This window comes from Magnolia sinica, chromosome 18 (assembly GCF_029962835.1).
Source record: "Magnolia sinica isolate HGM2019 chromosome 18, MsV1, whole genome shotgun sequence".
Lineage (NCBI taxonomy): Eukaryota > Viridiplantae > Streptophyta > Magnoliopsida > Magnoliales > Magnoliaceae > Magnolia > Magnolia sinica.
In genome coordinates this window covers 6,208,377-6,232,341 of record NC_080590.1, presented here as the reverse complement: position 1 = coordinate 6,232,341, position 23,965 = coordinate 6,208,377, and the positions used below count along the sequence as shown (strand labels likewise).

Sequence of the window (23,965 nt, the reverse complement as noted above, 5' to 3'; positions counted from 1 at the left end):
ATGAAGTGACAATCGACTTCGATGTGCTTGGTTCTCTTATAATAGATAAAGTTGTTAGCAATATGAGAAGCTGCTTGATTATTACAACACAACATCATAGGAGTATCAATGATGCAGGACAACTAACCACTTGCTCTAAAAGCTCGAACCGTTAGAGCATGGTGAATTAATCCGCTTATCTCATAGCCTAGGCTCCACATCCCATGGGTTAGGACCTCGGCCGAACCCCCCTCGTGGGCCCCACTTCACATGGGTACCGCCTCATATGAGCCACCCACCTTGAGTGTGCCCCTGCATCCCACAGGGGACCCCACTTGAGCTCAGTGTGAAAATGTTCTTGCATTAATCACCCCTGATGAGGAGTCTCGAACACGAGACCTTCCGCTCTGATATCAATTTTATGCAGGACAACTAACTACTTGCTTTAAAAGCTCGAATTGATAGCTCATGTCGAATTAATCCCCTTATCTCATAGCCCAGGCCCCACATCCTATGGGTTAAGACCTTGACCGAACCCCCCTCATGGGCCCCACATCACATGGGTACTGCCTCACATGAGCCACTCACGTCACATGGGCCTCCCATCTCGAGTGTGCCCCTGCATCCCACAGACCACCTCACTTGAGCCTGGTGTGAAAATGCCTTAGCATTAATCATTCCCGATGAGGAGTCTCGAACATGAGACCTCTCGCTCTGATACCAATTTTATGCAGGACAACTAACCACTTGCTCTAAAAACTCGAACTGATAGCTCAAGGTGAATTAATCCCCTTATCTCATAGCCCAGGCTCCACATCTCATGAGTTAGGATCTCGACCGAACTCCCCTCACGAGCCCCACATCACATGGGTACCGCCTCACATGAGCCACCCGCCTCAGACGGGCTGTCCACCCCGAGTGTGCCCCTGCATCTCACAGGCCACCCTAGTCGAGCCCGGTGTGAAAATGCCCCTGCATTAATCAACTATATATCCAAGCTCACACATTAACTTTCTCAATGTTCACACGTTAGCCTATATTCAACCCAACACTTGAATGAGCAACTGCACCGCTTCTTGCTCTTTCATGTAACTACATTACCACCTACAAAAGTATAGTAGCCAATAGTAGATCGTCTGTTATATGGAGAAGTAACCAATTTGCATCAAAATATCCTTCTACATGGAGATGGCCATTATGCTTATAGAGAATACCATGATAGGCGCTCCTTTTAAATACATGAGGATACGAAACACGACCTCCATGCTCCATGTGAGGAATTTGAGGAGCCTGCATAAATTGACTAATCATGCTAACCAGATATTTGATATCAGGTCGGGTAATCGTTAGAGAGATCAATTTTCTAACCAATCGGCGACATCTTCTTGGATGATAAATTAATTCTTCATAATCCATACTAAGTTTCTGATTTGTATCCATGAGAGTTTCAATGGACTTGGCTCCTAGAAGATCTGTCTCATCCAATAAATTCATCACATTATTTCGTTGTAATAGATCAATGCCAACTTAGAGCTTAGCTACCTCCATGCTCAAAAAGCGCCACCCTGATTGGATATGTGATATCAGTTCGGGTAATCGTTGGATAGATCAAAATTTCAAACAGTTGATGGTCTCTTCCTAGATCATCAACCAATACTCCCTTATTCATATCAAGCCTTTGATTTGTATCCATGAGAGTTTTGGTGGGCTTGGCTTTTAGGAAGACTTGCCTCATCCAATAATTCGTCACATATTTTTATTGTGACAGATTGATGTCAACTTCTGATCAGATGTGAAGTGAAGGAATTTTAATTTCTCCTTTGTTTTGGGCTCCAATGCCTATGAAATTCCAGCCACAGGATCATTTTACAAGGCCAATCAAATCCTTAAATTTTTTTCCCAAATGGTCAATTGGATAGAGAGAATTGAGTGGACGGATTTGTTTGGGGTTGGATGACTATTGGTGTTAGAGTTACAGGGTTTTGTAAACCCCTCTTTCAAAAGGATGGGTTTTATTAGGGGATAAATTTTTGTGAGTCTTACACCATTTAAAACAATACAAACTCTCCAGCTGTACACTTTTAGTCCTAAATACAGATGGTTAGGGTTGTCTGATTGGTGGGATGATAGAGATATGCTCCATCCACAATAGGGACCACAGTTTGGATGGTGGTGCCACGTGGGATGGGGATGAGTCACACCCCCATTTCCAAACAAATGCTGAACTAATAGGGAAGAAACACTTAAAAAACGTCTTCACATAGCATATGCTATGCCTACGCACGCTACGCTATGTGTAGCGTACGCTTCATATTGTGTAGTGTATGTTACATCGCATACGCTGCCGAAAACCTTGGTCATGGGATATATATTCCATAACATTATCAGAATATAAAACACACCTTAGAATTGAATTTTATTTGCGCTTGTAAATGAAATTCTAAAAAAAACACTTTTGACCTAGCAAGCTTATCAACAATATCCCAACACGTATCAATCGTGTGGTTACTGAGACCACAATGAGTGCATTGCTGATTACCATGACCACGACCACGGCTATCACTGAAGTTTGTACCATGGCCTCTCCAATTAAATTTTTTTTTTCCTCCAAAGTAACCTACCATTGAATCTCTACTGCTGGAATGGCCACCACGGCCATGACTTCCCCCATCTTCTCTATTAGATATAAGAATAGATGCAAAATGATCTAACAAAGAGGGACCGAGTATGCTAACTGCATGCTGAACGGAAGCAAATGCCTTAGTGATGGATGGAATCTCGCTACCTCCAAGAATCTGAGCTTGGACAGGCTCGAACTCGGGATGAAGACTAGTGAGGAATTTAGCAAGATGGAATTCCTCTCCATGTTTTCTCATAATCTCGTAGTTAGTAGACAGTGGCTGGTATACATTTAGTTCTTTCCACATATCTCGCAAGGCTGAATAACACTCTTCAACACTTTTATCTCCTTGCTGAAGAGCGAAGATATTCTTAAGTAACTCATAGATCTGAGTTAAGTTCTTCGCCCAAATACATTTCTCTCAGATTTTCCTATATGATGTTTGCAATAATTTGAGGCTCCATGCAATTCCACAGAAACACTCTAATATGAGAATCCTCCGCTACTCAATCTTCGTATTATATTGAACCTTTGTTAGGTATGGGGAAAGTCAAATATTTTAATTTCCTTTTACCCGTAAAGAAGATCTCTACCGATGTGGCCCATTGTAAGTAATTTGCTCCATTGAGTTTAGTCGATGTAATCTGAAAGTTCATTGACTCTAATGGAAACAAAAGACTAGTCTTGGCTTCATTCTTGACATCCATAGATGCAGGAGAAATCAGTGCACAAGGGAAGAACATTTGATTTTAACTTACCAAACCTGTATTTCAAAAACCGATGTGTATCAACGAACACAATCACTTGATGGCATTTTTTGTTTTGAAACCTCCACATGTACACTGGTTCTTTAACCCCTTGCTATACACAACTTCAACCTCAAATCTGATCATAAATCTGGCCACAGACTCACAATGCCCCACTTTGTCCATCATGATGGATCTATATGAAAGTGGTCCTCACACACATGCACGGGGCATGATCACACAACCCACCATAGGGTAGTTGAGAGAGATTTGAGTGGATCAACCCCAAACGACTTTAGATTTTCACCTCAAAACAATAAAAGAAGAAAGAAAAGGGAAGAAACATTGAAGATGAAGGAAGAGATCAATGCCCGGATCAATAGAGAGAGAGAGAGAGAGAGAGAGAGAGAGAGAGAGAGAGAGAGAGAGAGAGAGAGAGAGAGAGAGAGAGAGAGAGAGAGAGAGAGAGAGAGAGAGACCCACCATAGGGTAGTTGAGAGAGATTCGAGTGGATCAACCCCAAACGACTTTAGATTTTCACCTCAAAACAATAAAAGAAGAAAGAAAAGGGAAGAAACATAGAAGATGAAGGAAGAGATCAATGCCCGGATCAATAAAGAGAGAGAGAGAGAGAGAGAGAGAGAGAGAGAGAGAGAGAGAGAGAGAGAGAGCCTCTCTATTTTGTTTTATTTTAGGTCATAAATACAATAATGACCATGATGCCCTTGATAACAAAGGTAAAAATTCCCAACATGTCATAAACAACTAGTATAGAAAAAGAGACTAATTACTAAAGATAAGTGAGTCCAATGAGAAAGAGATGTCGGTAACACAAATGATGGTCCAATTAATCCATGGGGGTCCATGCAATTGGACTACTATATATTAAGCCATTTTTATAGAAAGAAATAGCAATGTTCTATAGGTACCCTTATTTTTGTCGCTAATTTCTGGGCTGCCTTTCAGGTACTAAATGACATCTAAATGACATAAAATTGGTTACATTTGAAAGCTTATTAAGTTATCTTTTAAATGAGCCAAAGATCATGCAATTCTTGCATGAACTGAGTGAGGTATGATTGATTTTTTGAACGACAATATGGTTCCGGGGTGGGGGGGTGATTTAAATGATATTTTATGCATTTCTAATATTATGTGAAAATAAATGGTTAGATACTAGTTGATTGTAATCAAACTATGTAATAGACTATTAGATAGTGCTTAATTGTAATCAACCCATGTAGTAGTCTATTACAATGCGCTTGTAGGAATTTTATCTTCTCATTGCCGATCTCCAACCCGGATAAAGGAGGGTTGCATCAGGTTGGCAGCTACCGTCAAACTTTTTGCCAAAACTTCCAACCTGTATCCAACAATATGACATTCCAAACTCATGCTAGGGTATAGTTATGGCCATGGTGTGCCGTAAAGGTAATGGTGGCAACCGTTACACGTTACGGGTTTGTAATGGCCGTAACAGCCATTATGAAAAAAAATGACCCCTAACCGCCGTTAACAGTCCTCTACATTTCTTGTAAAGGCTATAATAGCCCTGTAATGGCCTATTATGGGGCAGATACATGTTTTTCGGATTTTTTTTTTCAATGTTACAGGGCAGATGCAGGCTTTTTTTTTTGTTTTTGTTTTTTTTCTTTCAATAAAAAAGAAACCGCAACGGCCGTTACGGGGGCCGTTACCAGTCGTTATGACCCGTATCGTAAAGGTAACAGTGGTGGCTGTTATGGCCACCATTACTGTTACGGAATACCTTGGTTATGGCCCTTGATAGAGTGGAATGGCAGAAAGGATTCATGTAGCCGAACCCAATTAGGTGGGATAAGGCTTAGATGATGATATTGATGAAATGGTTACTATTAGAAATTTTGGATGGTTAGGATTAGCTTTGGGTTTTTATGCTTTTGGGATGGTAAATGTAATGTCAAGGTTCTTTTCTGAAGGAATGGTGAATTGTGAATGAAAAGTAGTTTTCTTTGTTCTTCTTCTTATTCTTTTCCTGACCCTGTTTTGGATTACTTTTGGGGTTCAAAACTTCAAATGCTCCTATTTGTGTTGTTTTTCAACCAGAAATTCTAGGTTTGATGTGACATCTAAGGGGAGTCTTTTCTCCTCATTTTTATTGGTTAATAGTTGTTGTTCAAAGTCTATTGTTAGCAGCTAGTTTTGTAAATCTTCTTCTGTTCAGGGGAAGAACTCTATATCAAGATCTCCATTTTTCTAGCATTGCAATGAATATCAAGTCAAAATTTGTTTGTGATTGTTGATGGTTGTTATGGCCTATTTATTCAAAACTCAAACTAATTGCTGCATACTGTTCACAACTAGCAGCTAGTTCTGGTGACTGACCAAATTATCTTTCCAGATATCTTTGTTGCTTCAGTTTTCTTGGACACCTGATTCAAATATGGATCATGTTGGTAGAGGGGTTTATCAATTTCAGATGGAAGCTTTAGAGGGAATCTTTAGCTGGTTAGCAGTTTTATGGGAGCGAGGATTTTGTCACGAGAATCCTCAAGGTATACCAGGGATCCTAATTTCGATAGTTGTACTGCTCTGGGAGCAATTTTTGTAGTTTGTTCAGTAATTTTACTTATGAAAGATCTTAAAGAGAACCTAGTTATGAAAGTCTTTTATCCATTCTGAATATGGTTACTTCTGATGTCTGCGTTGCAGTGCGGTGTTTGATTATGCAATCATTTTTAGGCATCAATTGGGAGAATAATGGAAACTGTGCAAAACTAGTGCCTGAAAGTTTCATACTCGGGCCATTCATACAAGGGTTGAATGATGCTGTACACCACAAAGACTTCGGTTAGTTTTTCAGTTTACGTATTTAGCCTTTTAGCTTAAAAGCTTGAATTAATGCTGTTCTTGAATGGAAAGGGTTTCATCATTCACTCTAGGCATCTACTTGCTGACAGTTTAAGTCAAGATACAAATTTAACACTCTGCCAACTCATGTAAATAGTTACCAATCACGTTGGCATTCTTTTGTGTGAATGCTCAGGTTTGTTTTCCATGATTATTGTCTGTGGTTGGTTGCATGCTTGTTCATTGTGATGAGGAGTTAGTGCCCTGGGCATTTCTGGTTGCAGCTTTGTCTTGAAAAAAAAGTATTTATATTTACAGTTCCAGGAAATATATATTGAGCAATTATCTCATTGGAATATACATATGTTTGTAATGTATTAGAATAGTAATGATCTTATTTGCTTTGATACACTACATAGAAATTCAAATTTTGAACTACAAACTGCCATGTCTCCCGCTCGTTAGATGAGCTGGTAGAGATAGTGTAGTGTGTGTTTGTGTGAGAGTGATCCAGGGTTCAATCCCTGGGAGAGTTACCTTTCAAAGAAGAAAAAAAAAAGCCATGCGAGAGTTTGATGCAACAAGTAACAGAAGTTCAGATCCAGACCTGTATTTTCTATATCCAAATCCAAAACCTCTAAGAAAAGTCATGAATGCTGCAAGACATGAGAGTATAGGACTGGGCTAATGTCCTACTAACTACCAGCTTCTATGCTAGTATTTACAAGCAAATAACACCCTCTTCTTCTACCGATTAGCAACACATGCTAGGGCGGCAAGTGGAAAACTTATAATTCCTTTAATCCATTTATACCATATGCAAGACAAGTCTCTCTATAGACCTTTAAAAAAAAACCTCCTTGATATTGAATTATGCTGTTTCTATCTTTTAAATATCTCTCTAAATAATATAAGACAGACACCTAGACTTCTAATACAAAAAATTAAATAAAAATATCTTCCAAAGATCTCTATAGCAAGTGGAAAATGTCCAAATAACCCTGCATATGGGCTGATTTACATTCACCCATGTCAAGGGGCATTTTCTATCCTGGACAGTTATATCATTGCTCAGGAGCAGCTACAACATTATTCAGCAACCAATCAATGTAGGGAATTATAAGACCATCCGATGGATCTAGTGGACCCCACAGAGCATCGGATCAGATATCAAAGCTGACTCATCGCACATGTTATCAATCAAAGCCATCCAATTGGATCTGGGGACATTGAAGTCCAATTGGGCCACTGATCTTGGACAGATAAATCATCCATATCCACAGTAAGACTAATTTGGGCACTTGCAATGCTCCAGATCAGCAATCTAGAACGTTGAATGGCCTGGAGCTGTGATATGGATAGGATCTGCTAGAATTTTTTTTATTAGAACTGTTGGATGGGCCTGATTTGCATTCTGGTCAGATCTTTAATCGCTCAGCTTGAGTGGTGTGGGTGCATCCTGTAATTGCTCCTGCATGGTCTCGCATGCATCAAAGATGCACGCAAGGATATGGTTTCATGTGGATGTAAGTAGGGTACTGGGGTTTCATGTAAGTAGGGTACTGGGGTTTCATATTCATCAATTTATTTATGTTTTAGCATCTGTGCTGAACTGAATTTCTTGAATTCATGTCCATTTGATTTGTTTATTGGCCCATTGTCATATGTTAATTGCATCTAGCTTTGCTTACTTTTTTTAATTTTTTAATTTTTTTTATAATTTATTTATAAGTAGAAAGGTCTATCTAAATTGTTCCTGAACCTCAAGTGCAGGCTGTGGTAATGATATGGTGGGTTTCATCTCTCTCATGTTTGAATTCCATGGTATGAATGTGTGACTTGCAGGTTTAAAAGGAGTTTACTCTTCAGAAACAATTAAAGGTGCTAGCAAATTTCTATGCCAATTTTCCAGTTACTTCTCCAGTAGGTATGATGGTATCTTGTTTGATTTTTTTATTTTTTTATTTCCAGATTTCTAGCTTTTTTACACTGGTCTAGTTTGACTATTGAAGGGATTTTATTTAGTTCTAAAGCCAGAGTAAAAAAAATAAAATTTGCACAAATTTCCCCTTTGGAGGGCGTTATTATTTGTAGGGTGCAGAACACACACTTGGCTGTGGCATACCAAATGCCATTAATTACATCTCTTTGGAGAAAACCCTTGGTTAAATGGGGAAACCAAATATTCAACACTAAAATGTGTGCATGTGGTGAATAGTTGCGTGTGTGCACTGTGTTGGGTGATCCATTGATCCAAGTGTAGTTTTGTAGCTCTGCAAGTTGAACTGTTGATTTTGAATTCCACTGGTTGTAGCCATTCAATGTTAAGGATGTCTCATAGATGCTGATGTTAACGGCTTAACACAAGCTTATTAGTTATTGTTTGTGGGGCGTGTCTAATAGCTATTGGGCATCCAGATATCTTTCTACCATCAAGCGTTAAGATATCTATAGCCGTGGATGGTTTAAGTTAGTGTCCAGATGATTTGTAGCTGCAAAGTGTCCAAGTGCCTCTAGCTGAGAAGAGTAGAGAGGATCCTGTTGGCTGTGAAGCACTCATAGCCATTGATGGGACAAGGACCCATTAATTGAAGCATATGAAGGTGACTACAGCCAAATGTGACTGATGGATGTAGCCTGATTGGGAATATTGTTTGCCTGAACTGGATCTCTGTTGCGAGGGCACTCTGGGACTAAGCAGGGTCAGATGGTAGCCCATATGCTGGTTAGGACTGGTTGTAGTCCAGGAGAGCACACCAGAAACTTGTGTGGTTTAGTGGCGATGAATGAGTCATGGAGCATAAGGCCCATGGGGCCACACGTCATGGATTGTAATGTGGAGCAGAAGGCCTGTTTGGATGCATGTTGTGTGTAAATTACCAAATTAATCTTCTATCTAGGAATCCTATGCATCAGAAGTCCATATGCATTGTGTATTTACTGTTCTAGTCATACGTAGCAGTTATTTAGTTTCCATTCTAGTTCTGTGCTTATAGGAGCAATCCTTATTTGTAAGTTCTAGATATCATTTGGAGTCTAGAGATGAGTGATTCTCTAAAATAGATAAGAGTTGTAAGTTCTTTCAGTTTCTTGTATGGAAAAGGCTTATGTAAAGGATAAGGGCCTTATTGAATACTTTTACATGGTTTTCTAATTGGATAAAGAAATTCAGAGTTCTTTTTTTTTTTTTTTTTTGGGTAGACAAGAGGGCCTAGAGGGGGCTGTGAATACTTGTTTTGGCTTGCAGGTTGTTAGGAATCATCCCACAACAGTTTATCTTTGCGTACTTCCTGTGGTTCTCTTCTTGAGTTTTCAGTGATCTTTCTGCTGCAAATTTGGTAATAACCTTCAGTCAGCTTACTCCAGTTAGTTTTGTTCTTGATTCTAGTTGCATTATAGTGTTTCTTAGAAGTAGATAGATACAGAGGGGGTTGAGGGAGGAAGGGACTCAATTTGACTAGATGATGAATTTACTGAGTCTCAAGGTTTTCCTCAACTCTGGTCCCGATACCAACGAGTCAACTCAACTCGACTGAGTTGCTATTATTACATAGCGCCTGGGGGAGTTTTGTGCTCTCATTGCTGGTCCCAAGCCCGGATAGAGGGTTGCGTCACATTGGAAGCTGGCGTGAAACTTCTGCCACAACTTTTATCATGTATCTTGACAATAATGGTGTAACAAGAGTCACGCAGCTGACCCCAATTAGTTGGAATAAGACGGTGATGACGACGGCGAAGTTTTTAGAAGTCGGTTCACTTTTATCAATCTTAGCTGGCCCCCAAAGGATGACGAAGTACATATAACTAGCAGCATTGGATTTAAAACTCGTGGCTTTCATAAGTTTTATGTACTTAATGTATCCCATTTTTCAGGATCTTGTAGAAGACAATAAGTTTGCTAATGTTGTGTATTTCATATTGCCAATATTGTCTATGTTTTAACAATGCAATTGCATGCACTAGAAATAAAAAAATGCAATTAAATGTACTAGTTTTTATCTCTAATGTGAGGCATGTCTCATTTTTTTTAGAAGGAAAGGTAATTTTATTCCAAAGAGACCAGGGGCCCAAAAAATACAACAAACAAAAAAAGGAAAAAAAAAAGAAAAAAGAGAAAGAAAACTATCAACAGCCAGCCCAGCAATCTGGAAGCTGGGGCAGAGATGAAAATTCAGCAGCCCTCTCCTTAACTAGATCGGCAGCCAACTTGTGAACCTCTGAAATGTTGCAGGAACTGTTTCTGAAGCATTAATTTATATCTCGGTCTCCCGAAGGTCCATGGATGAAATTTAACACTTTTCTTTAGTCAGTAGGTAAATGGTCGATGATTGTTGATTCTCCGGAAAAAAAAGGTCAATGATTGTATGATAAATTGATGTGGATGCTTTTCTCATATGTTTGCAGAGAGCGGGTAGCATTCATTTGCAGTTTAGCATCTGTTGCTAAACACGATTCCTTTGGGAGAGCTGGATTGATGGCACTTGCTGTTTGCATTGCTTCAGCTGCTTGTGGAACTGAAACACACTGTGATGGTGAAGATCAATGGTGCGAAGCTAGTTCTCGTAACACAGTGCAAGTAGAATTTGCTCAAGAAAATCTTCTGCAAAATAGAAGTGCAGATTTATTAGATGCTCTTAGAATTGTTCTTGAGAGAAGCAAACAACACTTCAATGCAAATTATCGTCTTCGAGGTCTCTGATTTTTGAGCTGGTTAGATATTTTTATTCTTTACTTCCCATTTTTGAATAGTCAGATTCACAATTAATTATCCGCCAGAGCAACGAACCTAAAACTGACATTTCCAATGGCATTCAGTTTCTGAGAAGGTTCTAGAGGCTGCTTCTTCTGTGATGTTTACCTATGATGTGCCACTTGATTTACTCTTGCATTTTATTTCGTCAGTGCCCCGTGAATTTACAGACTATGGTGGTAAGTATCTGAGACTATATATGGAATCACAGAGAAATCTTGTTCACAGCTATGTTTTTTCATAATTTTGTATTGAGCTCATGCCTTGTATCTCACTATCCACAAAAGTGCTAACTGTATATGCATGTTTCATATATCCAAAAAATGAATGGATTTCTAGCCACTTATGCTTGTCAATTACTATTTGTTTTTACATTTTCATGGATTGCATAAAGGCCTATCTTTTTAACTCTTCTTCAAATTTCATATCACTAATGTGTTGTATCCTGCTGTTTGCATCCTCTCCAGTAAAACGTTTCAGTCCTCTCATGGCTGACATATCGAGACCACTAGTATTTTGAAAAGACCTCCAAATGGTACTCCCTTTGGATGTTCTTAGCAGCCAACCTCCAAAGATCTCAAACTAGTTAATAATTGGGTTCCTAAAGTTACATCTGGGAATTGTTCCTAGTTCTTTCAAAGCAACCCATAATTTACTGATCAATGGCTTAACAACAAAGAGGAGATATGGGAAGGCTTTGTAGACTTTTTCCAAGCTGCTTTCTCTAAAGAGTTTGTGTCTAGGCCCTTGCTTACTGGGGTTCCTTCCGATTCCATTTCTGAGCAAGCAGATGAGCTAGACCATAACTCCAGTGAAGGTGAAGTTGCTGCCACCATCTCTGAGGTCAACGGGCGTCAGGCCCCTGGACTTGATGGATTCCCATTGCTCTATCAGATGTGTTGGGTGGTTAAGGAGGATTTGATGAAAGAATTTTTAGCCTTCCATATTCACACCTCCATCTGCAAATCAGTGGGAGCCTCATTGATTGCTTTAATTCCCAAGAGAGATGGGCTATGGTTGTTTTTAATTATATAGCTATAAGCCTCATTGGCAGCAGTTACAAGATTATCGCAAAAGTATTGTCATTGTGCTTGATTATGGTGATCAATCGTGTTATTTCACAGAATCTGAGCACTTCTATTTATGGTAGGGCTGGTATGATGGACGTTTAATTGTGGATCAGGTTGTGGATGATCATAGCAGAAGGGATCTTAACTTTTCTTCCTCAAGGTGGACATGATCAAGATTTATGACTGTGTCAACTGGAGGTTTCTCTTCTACTTGCTGGGCTAGATGGGTTTTGGGTAGAAATGGTGCAGCTGGATCAAGGCTTGTATTATCACCCCTTGGTTCTCGGCCTGCTGAATTGAACCCCGAAATGATTCTGGCTCAATTCACAGATGACATTCTGCTATTTGGGAATGGCTTGTCGGAGGATGTGCATAGTCTTATAGAGACATCAACTTCGAGGCAGTGTCTGCTGTCCGGTTTGAAAGTGAATCTGGTAAAAACTAATATCTCAGGAATTAATTTGGGCAGCTCCACCCTTATAGATATTGTGTTAGATGCTCGCTATGGGGTTGTGGAGCTCGCCATCAAGAGGTTGGGTATGGGGTAGCTGAGCTTCCTATCAAACAGGTGCATGCCTGTGCTATGGTAGATGTGGGATGGAAATTTGGGATATTGTCATTGAGAAGCTTAATAGAACTTGGTACATGGAACAACAAATTCCTTCACCTTGGGTCACAGAGTAACCTGCATCATGTCAGTGTTGTGACTGTTGTCCTCCTCGACGTACCTTTTGTTCTTAATCCATTGCCTCCAGAAAGCTGCGGTTAGTATTGAGAAGATACAAAAGCAATTCTTATGGAATGACCAGGAGGTTGCTCATAAGTCTCATCTGGTAGCTTGGGGAGACATGTGCAAACCTTCCTGCCACGAGGGCCTTGGCTTTAGAAGCATTAGACTGATGAATCTCTCTCTGTAAAGTGGGGAACTATTTTTGCTTAGAAGCATCCCGATTGGTAAATACAGTGCCTCTGACAATAGTTGGAATGTTGGGGTGGCATCTAGGAGTGTGGGTTCTCATATCTGGTGAGATATCTCTTAGGCCAGGATTTTTGCATAAATAACATGCGTTTTGGGATGTTTTTCAGCATTTGAACCTGTTTTTGGGAGGGCGTGATGATTGCCCCCTCTTGGAGAGAGTAGAAGTTGAGAGATTAATGCTCTATTAGATTGAAAGAGTAGAGCATGGACGTATGCTTCAGAAAGAAGGAAAAGTGGTTTGGTGGCTAGCGGTTATGGCTGTTCTATGGGTCGTATGGGGGGGAGTGTAACAGACGATGCTTTGAGAAGGAGGAATCAGATTATTGGGTTATCCGAAGGGCAAAGTCCTTGGTGTTAGATTGGGCTCCTGCGTTCTTCTCGCCTTGCTAGGATTGTAGTTCTGTTTGTATTCTTTTCTGGCCCTTTGGCCTGCTTTTTAAATAAAATTGTTAATTCTCAAAAAAAAAAAAAAAAAAAAAAAGAGTAGAGGAAGGAGAAGAGGAGAAAAGAAAGAAAGATGGGGAAAAGAAATGTATTAGGGCTACAGCCCCTTTCTTATTCCTTTTATAAGACTTCTAACAAAATGACAATAACACCCTAAAATATTAAAGTTACATATAAACCCTTAAAATCTCATGTCTCAACACTCCCCCTCAAGATTGGCATATATATCTTTCTACTTGGTATTACACTTGTAGCAGCAGAGAGAAGTTGACATTTTTTGGTGACCGCTGCTGACGCTAGCATGCTGTATGGGCGACGTTAGCACCTGTGCTGATGGGGTTTTGAGGCAAAATACATTCTTCCAATATATCTACATCTCAGCAGAACATTGATGATTTTTTCAAGATTTTTGGGGTAGTTTTGGGCACAGATATCTTTGTACTTGGTATTACACTCGTAGCAGCAGAGAGAAGTTGACTTTTTTGGAGACCGTTGCTGATGCTAGCATGCTGTATATGTCTGACGTTGGCACCTGCACTGATGGGGTTTTGAGGAAAAAGCACTCTACATCTCAGCAGAACATTGATGATTTTTTTCAAGATTTTTGGGGTAGTTTTTGTTGGCATAGAAATCTTTGTACTTGGTATTCCACTTATAGCAGCAGAGAGAAGTCAACATTTTTTGGGGACCGTTGCTGATGCTAGCATGCTGTATGGCTGACGTTGGCACCTACTAATGGGCTTTTGAGGAAAAAGTACATTTTCCAAAATATCTACATCTCAGCAGAACATTGATGATTTTTTTTTTCAAGATTTTTGGGGTAGTTTTATTGGTTTCTGAAATAGAGAAAAATTCCAGAAAAATCTGTTTTCAGTTTCTTGCTTTTACAGATCAAATTGGGATTTTTTGCAGGCATCAGCTGTTCATATATGGTCTGTTTGATAATTTCAGACCTTTGGGAAGTGGAATCGTGAATATTCATTGAGTATTGAAGATTTGGTGATGATTTTTTTTCCCTCTAGTTTTACTGTTTAGGGGCTTTTTTCAACTTCTTTTAAATATTTTTTTATTATAGGACTTTTGGTTCAGATTGATGCTGTTTGCTGTTCTAGGGTAATGTGAATAAGTTTTTTTTTTTTTTTGGCTCTCGAGCCTCCTTGAGGCTTCACTGCATGTGGGTATGTACCACTTATTGATGTGGTAGCTCGAGTGCGGTCCAGCTAAGCTGCTTTTGATTGTGGGTCTAGTGTGGACATGGTACACACTGCTGTTACTGTTTTTTTCTCTCATGTTGGGTGGTTGTTTACAATGGAAAGGCATAGGTCTTTGATTGATAGGTCCTCTTTGAATGTTATGTCAAGTACAAAGGGCCTTAATCCTTTTGTGACTAGTGATAAATGACAAGCAACCACAAGTTTGATGGGAAGAATTATTTGGAGTGGTCTGTCCGCCTGGATGTTTATTGGCGGAAGGAAGAAGCTGGGTTTTATAGATGGGAAGACTGAAACCTTGATCCAACTTATGTTGACTGGGAAGTAGCTGATAATATGGTTGTGATCTCATGATTACTGCATCCTATGAAGCCCGAGACTGGAAGAACATTATGTATTATGAAACAGCCATGGAGATTTGGATGCCATTGCAATGTGTTTTTTTTTTTCCCCTAAGAAAAAGTATTGTGGCAAGGATGTTTCAGTTAACAAGTGAGATGGCTAATCATTGGTGGGGGAGTAAGTCTCTTGGAGAATATTATACAACCCTCAGGGGAATGTGGCTTGAGTTGAGTCATGAGTCATCATAGGCCCAATGTTGTCAAATAGCATATGCGATCACACAATTGCATATGCGGTCGCATATTTTATTTTATTTTTTCCGCATTTTTTCAAAAAATTAAAAAAAAATCAGAAAAATCAGAAAAAATTAAAAAAAAATCAGAAAAATCAAAATAAATTATTATATGTCATTGGGACATGAAATACATTTAATTTAAGTAAAAAAAATAAAACCATACTCCATGCATGATACATGCATCATACATTTACAATTTAGTAATTTACAAATTACAATATAGTTAACTTCTTAAATGATCTTAACATTAACAATTAACATTTTAATTAGTACTAGTAGTTACATACTTACATTTAACAAATAACAATAACAAATATGAAATATCAAATATCAAATATCCATATTCAACATTCAACACTACACATACATGATAGTGATACAAATACAATACATAATATATCAAGTTATCAATGATTCAATATCAAGTTATCAACAAACAATCGACAACATCAACACACTTAGACTTATGAGACAAGACAACCATTAAACAAAATTAAGAAGTTATGTATTTATTATTTATCTAATCATTAATCAATAATCATGATATACATTGATCTAGCATCCATTGTGGCACATCACCACCAAGTCCACCACTACCACCACTATCATCATCATCATCATTCGAGTCATCTCCTTCTTCCACATACACTTCTTCTTCCGTTTCTTCGTCATCTGTACGTACTAATACTTCATCAACATCCAATGGTAGATGATCTTCAATTTGATCATCATTATCACCTTCTCCTTCTTCAATCTCCTCAATCTCATCAACGGGTTGACGGCTACTACTCGCCCCCTGGCTCCCCCCCGTCCTTCGCCTTCGAGTGGTACTACTACCTTCACCAGGTGTCAATCCATATTCAGCATCTTCAACTTGTGCCCATGTCAGATCCTCTCCAGCAAATACCGGGTCCTTCGTCTCTACGAGCCACTCGTTATTTGCATCCAACTCATCTAAGCAGATATGGTCAAAGAAGCTGGGCTTTTTTTTCCTACTTTGGAATCGTTCTCGCAATTTTTGATTGTATTGAACGAAAACCAAGTCGTTGAGCTTTTTTTGCTCAAGGCGATTCCTTTTCTTGGTATGAATCTGCAAGAAAGAAAGCGCATTTGACATTAGCTATTTAGGTAATTAATTTAGCTTAGGCCACAAAAAAAATTAAAGTTTACAAAAAAACAAAACAATTACTAAACAGTCTAAACTTTTACTTACCGACTCGAACGTGCTCCAATTGCGCTCACAACCACTGGCAGAACACGTGAGTCCAAGAATCTTCATAGCTAGCTTCTTTAGAGTTGGATCCTTCTTGTTCGGGTCCACTCCATAGGCAGCCCACCAGTCAGCTGAGAAAAACAGTTTAAGTATATGTTAGAATCGTTAGATCTCTTAGAGATACTTTGTAGAAAAACTTTTTGTAAGAGTTCAGTACACAGTTGACATGCCTACACTAACATAGTAATATTCATTCATAGAAGTACTTACTGGGTAATTTCATTGTCCGATGTCTTATTACGATATCCCTTCACTTTTTGTGTAAAAGTCTAGCAAAGTTGAGATCTTGTCCTGTTCTCCTCTATCTGGAATCATTCTTTCCAAGACATCAATAAATCCAACCATATGCATAGTTAGTGCTTCTGCTAGATCAGCAGAAACGAATAAACAGGCTGGGTTAAGGATGTAAGCAGCCGAATACAATGGGGATGACATTTGGCTGCCCCATCTTCTATCTATAATATCTAAAATTGGCCTGTAATCACGGTCTCTATAGTTAAAATGGTCCATGATCTTATTTTTCGCCCTCTCCATCGCATCATATATGTAGCCCATTGCGGGCTTCTCATCCTCGTCCACCAATCGCAACACAGAGACTAAGAGCTCGGATGATTTTAGTACCTTTACCACCTGAGTCCAAAAACTTTGAGAAAGAATTGTTTGTTGAACCCGTTTCCCGTCAGCCTTCTTTGACTAAGGCCCACTTGTAAAATTGGCCGACACTACAATGCTTATAAGTTCTGATTTCTTTGCATGTAGCTTTGTAGTATTAAAAAGGCTGTAGCGAAACGAGTGACTACTGGACGTAGCAAGTTACCCTCAATGTGTTTTCTCATTCGACTGAGAAGAAGGGCGTGTTTGTACATAAAGACCGTGATTCTCCTAGCCCTTGCAATCACGTTTATAAATAATCTACCTATATCTTCTAACATAAGATCAATACAATGGGCCGCACAGGGGGACCAAAATAAACGTCGCCTCTTCTTTATAAGAAGACGACCGACCATTACATACGAGACTGCGTTATTTGTAATCACTTGTACAACAGTCCTCAACTATTTCTTCAACTACACTATCTAGTAAGTTAAAACAAATATTCTCCTGTGTGTGAATGGTCCGACGCATCCACTGACTTCAAGAACATTGTCCCAGCTGGACAATTTACCAAAAATTTAATGAGAGACCCACCGGATCTATCGATCCATCCATCGACCATTAGTGAGCAACCATATATTTTCCATGATTCCCTATATTCAGCTATGAAGGATTTGTATATTCAACTTCAGTTTTTAGGCAGGTCTCCCTCATTTCATGATATGAAGGAGGTTTAAGCCCAGGTCCAAATTGACCTATAGCCTCAATCATTACCTTGAAGCTTTTCGATTTAACGGTGTTGAAAGCAATGCCAGTTTGGTAAAACCACTTAGCAATATATTGAATTGTGGTTTTTCTATCATTTTGTTTATACCGGTTCTCTAAAGTTGTTTGAGTCGGCCCTTTCCCTCTACCCCTTTGGTCGACCATATCCTCGGGATGTGGTCTACACCATCTATCTATGGGCCCATGCCCTCGGGCTCTTTTCGATGGTTGTACTTATGGTCTAGACCGGCCTGTTGAAGTAGGGGGAGTGAGACTAGCTTCATCTACATTAACTACATTTATTTCTTTATATGCATCTTGTTCCATATATTCCTCTTGACGTAGGGCACTATCGCATTTCTTTCTTGATTGTTTTTCCATATACTCCACGATCTCCCTTCGGATTTCTGGAGTAATTTTGTCGCATGCTTTTGCATTTGACCCTGGTAAATGTGCAAGGTGTTGCTTGTGCCTTGCAATGCCACCGGAACTTACAAACCCACATAACTCACATACCGTATGAGTCTTTTTGGTAGCACTACGGTAGTGCCTATACTTCCAACCCGGGTCATTCAACTTGGGCTTCAAAGAGGAAGATTGAGAAGAAGACATTATGATGGTGGATAGTGGTAGTGTGTGTGTATTATTAGCACTAAAAAGTAACTAGCTAGCTACTAACTAGAAACTAGAAAGTAAACTACAAATAAAAAGAAAAGTAAAGTAAGAAACTAAGAAGTATAAGAAAAAGAACTAAGAAGTAAGAAAGAAGTAGATCTAAGAGACTAAGAGAGTAAGTAAGAGTAAAGACTAGGGAGGGAGAGAGAGAGAGAGAGAGAGAGAGAGAGAGAGAGAGAGAGTTACACACTTACACTTGTAGAAACTAGAAAGGGAGAAGAAGAGGGAGAGAGAGAGTTGAGTTACACTTACACTTGTAGAAAGGGAGAAGAAGAGGGAGAGAGAGAGTTGAGTTACACTTACACTTGTAGAAAGGGAGAAAAAGAGGGAAAAGAAAATGAGAAAAAGAGAGAGAGTTGAGTTACACACTTACACTTGTAGAGAGAGAGAGAGAGAGAGAGAGAGAGAGATACACAAATAAAAGTAAAATTACAAATGTAACAACTAACAAATCTAAAAGAGGTTCCCAACTTCAAATCTTGTTGTAACTTGTAGTCTTGTACTTGTAATCTTGAAATCTTGTTGTAACCAGTGTTCGAAATATCGATACTATCGGCCGATATATCGGCCGATATTATCGTTATCGCACCCTTGCGAGACGATACAGTCACGATAACCCTCGGAAGATACCAAAAAACTCAAAATCCAGATATCGGCCGATATATCATTCGATATCGCACGATATTTTGACGATATCACGCGATTTCCTCTCCATTATTGTTGGACATCGACATCATCATCCGAAAAAATCGGGAAAAAAAAATAGAGGGTGGATTTCGGTACCTGTAGAAGAGATCGCCATGATCGGAAGCTTCCATTTGGTGGGCCATTCGAATTGAAGCGCCATTCCTAGATTACCGCAAATAACATCTCCGATTTTGGAGAGAAATCCGGAGACATCCGAAGAGATTTGGGAGATATTTTAGGGTTTTGGTTTTCGGAACCCTCTCTGTTTGAAAACCAAAGGTCGTTCGAGTCTTTTTTCTCGGACGCGGATTAGCTACTGACAGGTTGAGTAGCGAGATCGCTACTGAAGTGATGTCACCAAGTTACGTGGGTCCCACCATGAAGAATGTGTTATATCCACACGGTCCATCCATTTGGAGAGATCATTTTAGGACATGAGTCAAATAACGAGGGAGATAAAATTCTGTAATGGACCCCACTACAGAAAACAGTGGAGAAAGTGACATACACCGTTGAAACCTTCATAAGGTCCACCGTGATGTTTATTTGAGATCCGACCCGTTAATAAGTTTAAAAAGGCATTATAAAAGGGAAAAAAATATATCAGCTTAATCGAAAACTTTTGTGGCCCTCAGAAGTTTTTAATGGTGGGCGTCACTCTCTCTACTACTTTCTGTGGTGGGGTCCATTGGAGCTTTGAATCTTAGTCATTCTTAGGCTAATGGCATAAAATGTTCTCTCCAAATGGATGGACGGTGTGGATACAAAACATACATCATGGTGGGGCCCACGGAACTTGGTGACGTCAATTCAGCAGCGAGTCTCGCTAGTCAGCTAATCCGCGCCCTTTTTTTTATTGAAATCGAGTACGCGCGCACGGCGCACCACCGAACTGTGTTGACGTCACCAAGTTCTGTGGGTCCCAGCATGAGGTATGTGTTATATCCAGGCCGTTCGTCCATTTGGCGAGCTCTTTGTAAGGCTTGAGCCGAAAAATAAGACATATCCAAAGATCAACTGGACCACACTGCAACCAGCAGTGGTAGATTGAACGTTTACCATTGAAACCCTTTTGAGGGTCACGGAAGTTTTGGATCAATATGATATTTATTTTTCCCCTTCATTCAGGTCAGGTCTGTGTGACCTAATTAACAAATTGGATAGAAAATAAACATTATCGTGGGCCCTACGACCCAGGGAGGTTTCAATAGTAGGAATTTTCCTACCCACCTTTTCCTTTAGTGCGGCCCACTTTAGTCTTGGATTCTGCTCATTTTTGCTCTCAAGTGCTAAAATGATCTCAAAAAATGAATGGACGAGGTGGATTTCTTACAAACATCATAGTGGACCCCACATAGGTTTTGAGCGAAGGAACTTGGTAGCAGCACCCCACCCCAGTGTGGTGGGAAGTGTATCTCCTAGTGAGCAGTGTACTTTGTAAACTTTGTGGGCCAACTATAATTCATGTATTTTATCCACTCCGTCCATCCATTTTACCAGATAAATTTATGGTTTGAATGAAGAGAAAAAACTATTATTAGCCTGAACCAAAACTTTTGTGGCCCACTAATGGTCAATCACCATTGTTTCCTATGGTATGGTCTACTTAATTATTGGATCTGTTTTATTTTTTAGATAATGTCCTGAAATGATATGGAAAAATGGATGAACGGGGTTGATACTGAATATAGTTGTCTTAGTTCAATCGGACAGCATAGCTTGGGACCTTATACAAAGGAAATTTATTATGTACACTTCTTTTTTGAAACTTTATGATTTAAAAGTGTGTATTAAGGGCTTTTTTAACAATCCCCAAAGTTTCATTAAAAAATTCAACCATTTTCCCAATGTTTCCCCATGTTTCCCAAAAAGTGCGATAAACTATGTGATACAAACGATATATCCCGTGCGATAACCGATACGTATCTGTATCCCAAGGGTGCGATACATTGTGCGATACCGATATTTCGAACACTGGTTGTAACTTGTTGTAAGTTGTAAGTTGTAAGTTGTAAGTTGTAACTTGTAAGATGTAACTTGTAGTCTTGTAATGTAAGTTGTAACTTGTCACTTGTAAGTTGTAAGTTGTAACTTCAAACTTGTAAGTTGTAACAACTAACAATTAACAAAGTAAGTAACAACTAACAAATCAATTAACAAACAATATATATATATATATATAAAATGATCGAAAGAAGTTGTTAAAAACTTAGAATTAGAAACTTAGAAGTTAGAAGTTAGAAGTTAGAACTTAGAAAACTTAGTGGATAGAGATTGGAGAGGACTAGAGGAGTGAGGGGTCTCTTGACTCATGTCTTGACTCTTGATCTTGAATCTTGAATCTTGAATATGGATGATATGAATGATGTATCATGTATCATGTATCAAGTATCTTGGATTCTTGAATCTTGATTCTTGATTCTTGTTGTACCCTTTTGATTCTTGAAAGTTGAAAGAAAAGAAAAGAAATATGGAAATGGAATATGGATGGAGAGGAGTGGATGGAATGTAGAATGTAGATTGTAAAATGTAAAGTGCTTAGTAAGAGTGGATGTAGTAAGAGAAATAGAGAATAGAGAGAGAGAGTTTGAGCTTTTTTGGTAAGTAGGAATGCTTAGAATGCATATATATAGAGTAAAAATCCGGATTAAAAAAAAAAAAAGGTCAAAAAATGGTCAGAAATCTGACCGTTGGCCAGTATGCGATTGCATATGTGCAGGGATCGCGCATGCCACTGCCGCATATGCAATTGGGCCAAATACATGCGCATATGCGATCGCATATTCGCATATGCGACCGCACATGACAACAATGCATAGACCCATACGGTCGTGCTGTGATAAGGAATGCAGAGCCAAAATTGAGGAACAACAGATCTTTCATCTACCTGTTGGACTTAATCCTGAATATGAAGCCATTTGTACTCTGATTCTGAGGCAGAGAGCCACTTCTGTAGTTCTGTTGCTTGGGACTGTTTTTCGTAAGTGAGAAGAAAGTCGTAGGAAGGGTATGTTGTCTAGTTCATAAATGGAGGGCACAGAGCTCGAGGCCGAGGAGGCAATGATCGCTTTCAAGGTCAATACGATTGTGTTGGACTCTCACCTGGATACAGTGGGACTCATAGTGACTTTAGTCGTGGTTGTAGGAAATTGTCTAATGATGGAAGGACAAGCTATACTGTACTAATTGCACATGCTCTCCCTCTCTCACACACGGATCTCTCTCTACAACTTGTCAACTGAAGCGCTTGCCAAGGTAAAGTTGGTTATAGAAGTATCACATCAAAACTTCTGGAGATGCGTGGCAATTATTGATGACCTATGGGATATCTTGCTGCACTGGCACAAGCACGTATAAAATTGGCCATGTGCCTATGCTGCAGCTAATAAGATATTTTTAATCTTAATCTTTTGCCTCTTCTATTTTACTATTCTTTAATAGTATCCTTGCTCTTTCTTATTTTATAATGCTATACTATTGATATCTCCTAACTTCTCTCCACCATTACCAAATATCACGATGTTGTCTTTGGTGAGGCATGAGAAATCAATGATATTACCATTACAGATCATGTGAAATTACTGGAACAATAGGCAAGCTTGTAGAAGCCACTAGATACCTCCTTCTAAACTTTTTTGCTACAACTCAACAGTGGAAGCATTTTCGTTTTGTTTAGAAGCGCTGTCGTTATGTTAAGGCATGCTAGTTGAGATTCAACTGTCATACTAGTTGCTATTGAGCAGGTGCTGCACATTTTTGCAGATTAGTTTTTGAGCATGGTTTTGGAATATTACTTTAAAATTTAGTTAGGGTTATTGCAAACCTTACTCTCATTTTTCTTTTAGTTTTTTGCGCATTTTCTGTGGCTAACTGCACTGATTACTCTATAAAATAAATATGATCATAATTCACTCTTTATGCTACACATTTTCATGAGAGCCCATTTTGTCTCTTTTTTGGATATTCCACATTCTAGGCATGTTGAGACAGAAGGTACAACAATGGTTTTATGGGAGCAGTGCTAAAAGTTGCAGCTCCAATCCCTTTAGTCTTGAACTGCAGGATTTTAAGAATCTTTGCGATTTTCCTCAAAGGTTCATAAGGCACCATCACTCTCCTGGTTCTTTTATTTCTTTTGATGATGATGACTTGGATGCATGGGGATTTGAAGCGCAAAGGTGGGCAAGGGTGTTTTTTCTCATAGTCACAGAGGATTGCCATTTGGAACCAATGTTTACGGTTTGCCTTCCTAACCTTGTGATCACTACTATCCTTTATTGCGTTATTTATATTTCTTTAACAAATTCCAGTAATTATACATTTTTTTTTTTAATGTTTTCATTCTGTTTATTATTTCTAGTATATGCCTATCATGCCAGAACCAATGTTTATGGTTTGCCTTCCTAATCTGTGATTTAACAAATTCCAGTAATTATGTTTTGTTTTGTTTTTTTTTTTTTTTAAAATGTTTTCATTCTGTTTATTATTTCTCGGATATGCCTATCATGCTGGAATTAGTTTGACGTTGTTATATTGTTTGAATGCCTAGATATTGTAGCTCGACACCTTGCCTTCTCCAAATATGCCAGTCATTCTGAAATCCTTCCCACATCATGTTATATTTTTGAAAATCATGAACTTTATTCTGTACTCAGTCCAACTTATGCATTTTCATTTCTTGCAACCCTTATTCTGATGTAAGATAA

The 23,965-nt window shown here is 39.0% G+C and overlaps 2 protein-coding genes and 1 long non-coding RNA gene across 8 annotated transcripts in view; 2 read left to right on the top strand and 1 right to left on the bottom strand.

Annotated features, from left to right (window-relative positions):
- The window catches only part of LOC131232481 (uncharacterized), a 79,588-nt gene that overhangs the window by 13,095 nt on the left and 42,528 nt on the right, over positions 1-23,965 (top strand). For 5 of the 6 annotated variants that reach the window (XR_009164863.1, XM_058228742.1, XM_058228740.1 and 2 more), the window contains exons 7-12: positions 5,726-5,879; positions 6,037-6,174; positions 8,020-8,101; positions 10,579-10,865; positions 10,990-11,103; positions 23,236-23,516. Coding sequence is in view for 5 of the 6 variants with exons in the window: in XM_058228742.1 (XP_058084725.1) it covers positions 5,726-5,879; positions 6,037-6,174; positions 8,020-8,101; positions 10,579-10,865; positions 10,990-11,103; positions 23,236-23,516 (1,056 nt within the window). In the remaining variant the exon portion in view is untranslated. The remainder of the gene's footprint in view (positions 1-5,725; positions 5,880-6,036; positions 6,175-8,019; positions 8,102-10,578; positions 10,866-10,989; positions 11,104-23,235; positions 23,517-23,965) is intronic. The other variant, XM_058228741.1, reaches the window with a different exon arrangement.
- On the top strand, positions 11,110-14,468 carry LOC131232483 (uncharacterized). The gene is made up of 2 exons (XR_009164864.1): positions 11,110-11,822; positions 12,233-14,468. It is a non-coding gene; the product is annotated as an uncharacterized LOC131232483 (long non-coding RNA).
- LOC131232482 (uncharacterized) lies at positions 15,678-17,190 on the bottom strand. Its single transcript, XM_058228746.1, has 3 exons — positions 16,749-17,190; positions 16,479-16,609; positions 15,678-16,355 (listed from the first exon to the last, which is right to left on the bottom strand). Exons 1-3 carry the CDS (start codon positions 16,759-16,761, stop codon positions 15,804-15,806), a joined length of 696 nt encoding a protein of 231 aa, XP_058084729.1. The 5' UTR covers positions 16,762-17,190; the 3' UTR covers positions 15,678-15,803.